At 41.3% G+C, this 2512-nt stretch overlaps 1 protein-coding gene across 1 annotated transcript; it reads left to right on the forward strand.

The window, feature by feature from the left end:
* Positions 1–120: 120 nt before the first annotated feature.
* LOC144738996 (coiled-coil domain-containing protein 137-like) lies at positions 121–1593 on the forward strand (the record flags this gene model as incomplete). The annotated part of the gene is made up of 4 exons (XM_078622007.1): positions 121–347; positions 565–647; positions 1218–1297; positions 1393–1593. Coding segments are annotated over 4 exons (591 nt in total), but the record flags the coding sequence as incomplete, so codon positions are not given.
* Between the last annotated feature and the right edge of the window lie 919 nt (positions 1594–2512).

The raw sequence follows: 2512 nt of genomic DNA on the forward strand, positions 1-2512 counted from the left end.
AAAACTGGATCCTTGAAGGCAAAAAATCAAAAGAAATGTGAGTAAAACACATTTATCATATGCAATTAATGGAGAAAAAAGTGCCTGTAACTGCAATGAGGATCCTTACTCTTTGTTCAGCATCCCTCCTCAAAGGCAAACCAAAGGATTCGGGGAGTGGAGGACATACCTGTCCCACATTTCAGGAGGGGGAAGAGAGAAAGTGTGAAGAAATACTTTCAGCGCATGGAGAATGCAGCTAAACATGTCCTCTTCCTCACCAACAACCAAGTAGAAAGGAAACCTGAGTTGGAGGCAGACCAACAAGAGAGGCCTGCTGACAAAGGAAAGTCAGAAAAAAAGAAGGAGTGAGTATGCATAAGAACAAATAATGTGGGGTTGACATTCTGCTGATGAATGTCATTGTGCATACATGGGACTTTGTTAGGGAATGTGGCCCTCAGTGACTGAAGCTAATTGATTTTGTTGAGTTGCTGTATGTCTGTATACCGAATACAACACAGTAACACAAATTGAATTGAATAAACACAAATTATTGTTGTGATCTGTGTGGTCGTTGCACAGGTATGACAAAGGGCGATTGCAGAAGTTTCAGCAGAAAAAGTTGGACAGACAAGAAGCCAAGATGGAAAAACAGATGTTTGTAGGTAATGTAAGCTTGCATTTGAAGACCATTTAGTGCAACAAAGCCAGCAGACAAGAATAACTAACATGGAAAAGGTGCTGGCAACAATTAGTAGTGCGGAATACTACCAAAGCGTAATGTCCCATTATGTATGATCTTATCTGAGAAGAATTTAATTTGTTACTTTGCCAATGACTCCAAGAATTTTGGTAAAAATCAACATCACAACTGCTCTGATAACATGCTAAACACACAGACAGAGACAGAGTTACAGCTGGTGAAAACACAACATCTGGGCGGGATGTCATCACATCATCTGTGGAAAAAACACTCAGAAACACACTGGCACACAATGCCACGCTCTCACACATTCTCTCATTTTCAGTAGCAGACAGTGCGCAACTGAACATAAATAGCAAATACTTTCGTTGATGGAGTGAACGTTGTCCTGCCGCTCGGCAGGAAAGGGAATGATTCCAGTTAGATATCAAATAGATAGCATTAGTATCGTGGTCCAAGACACCCACTGACATGGGAGAAGTCACTCATAAAGACAAGCTGCGTGTTCTTTGTTTCTTAATGTGTTTTGTAGATGATGTTCCCTTTGGTGAAGTTACAATGGCACCGCCTTCTCTGACCAGCAAACCCAAGAAAGCTCCAAACAAATCTCAGGTAAACTGCAAACTTCAGTTTTTACATGATCTCAGTATGCTTAATGAGGTTAACTGTGGTTAACTGGTTGATCTGCTGCTCCTCCAACAAACCAGAACACATCGAAGGAGCTGCTTCTCAACTCTCTCCTTGGACATACGGTGGCCTCCACAACCAAGCCGTCCATGGCCAAACAGAGGATCATGGAGGAAGAGAGGCAGCGAGCAGTGGAGGCCTACCGCCTCATGAAGAAACAGAAACAGCTGCAGCAAACGGCCAGGACAGCCCGTCTGGAAAAACTCAAGAACCCTCAGTGAGGTCGAGGAATTGAGCTTCTGACAGTTGGAAGTAAAATGCTGGTTATGTCACAAATAGTCTGTTTGTAAAGGAGACATTTGCATCCTCAGGCTCAGAGGAGAATGGGACATTCAAATGACGTTGTGAGGATGAGGTAACACCCAGGCTTTTCTTGACTCTTCTAACTTTGTGACTGTTTCCTTTTATTTGCTGAGTTTGTCATTGGGAAATAATTCCGACGCTGCCATGAATTTACACATTACCTCTCTAAGCTGAGGTACCACTAGGTGGCAGGACTGCAGCAAGCCGCTTTCTCTCTGAACAGGGTGGAGAGAACATTCTGATGAAAATTAAGGTTTTAAAAGTAAAAATCTATTTTCAGTGAGAGAACGTGTTGTTATATTTTGTAAAATTACAAGTGTGGTCATTTACTTATTTTATGTTTGTATTCATTACCTGAAAAATTAGCTCAGTAGATGGAATTTTTCATAAACTTTCAATTGCATCAAATGTTTTTTTTGTCCGGAGATTTTGTCCGTGTGTCATCAAATTGTTCCCATTGTTTTATGAACACCTGTAGGACTTGTAAGTCACTTTGCCTGGAAACACAAGTCGTAAGAGCGTTCATTGGTCACAAACATCATGTGACTTGCTTTTGCATTTTACGAGATCGAGATGTCACTTTGAAAATACAAATATCACAAAACCATTTCTGTCTTTATACCTCTAAAAGCCTGAACCCGGGGATAAACAGATCACATCCGCCTCTTTAAGAGTGCAACACATATCAGCGCGTGGTACAGCTATTTACATTGGTAATCCCTTAAAAGTTTGACCCTCTTTTCACTCAGGCTAGGAACAAAGTCTTTGTTGAAAACCTTTGTTGATAACCGGCCTGTATTTTCCAGTGATACTAAATACCTGTTGCATGGTCTGTGG

This window comes from Lampetra planeri, unplaced genomic scaffold (assembly GCF_965212315.1).
Source record: "Lampetra planeri unplaced genomic scaffold, kcLamPlan1.2.h2 scaffold_1252, whole genome shotgun sequence".
NCBI lineage: Eukaryota > Metazoa > Chordata > Hyperoartia > Petromyzontiformes > Petromyzontidae > Lampetra > Lampetra planeri.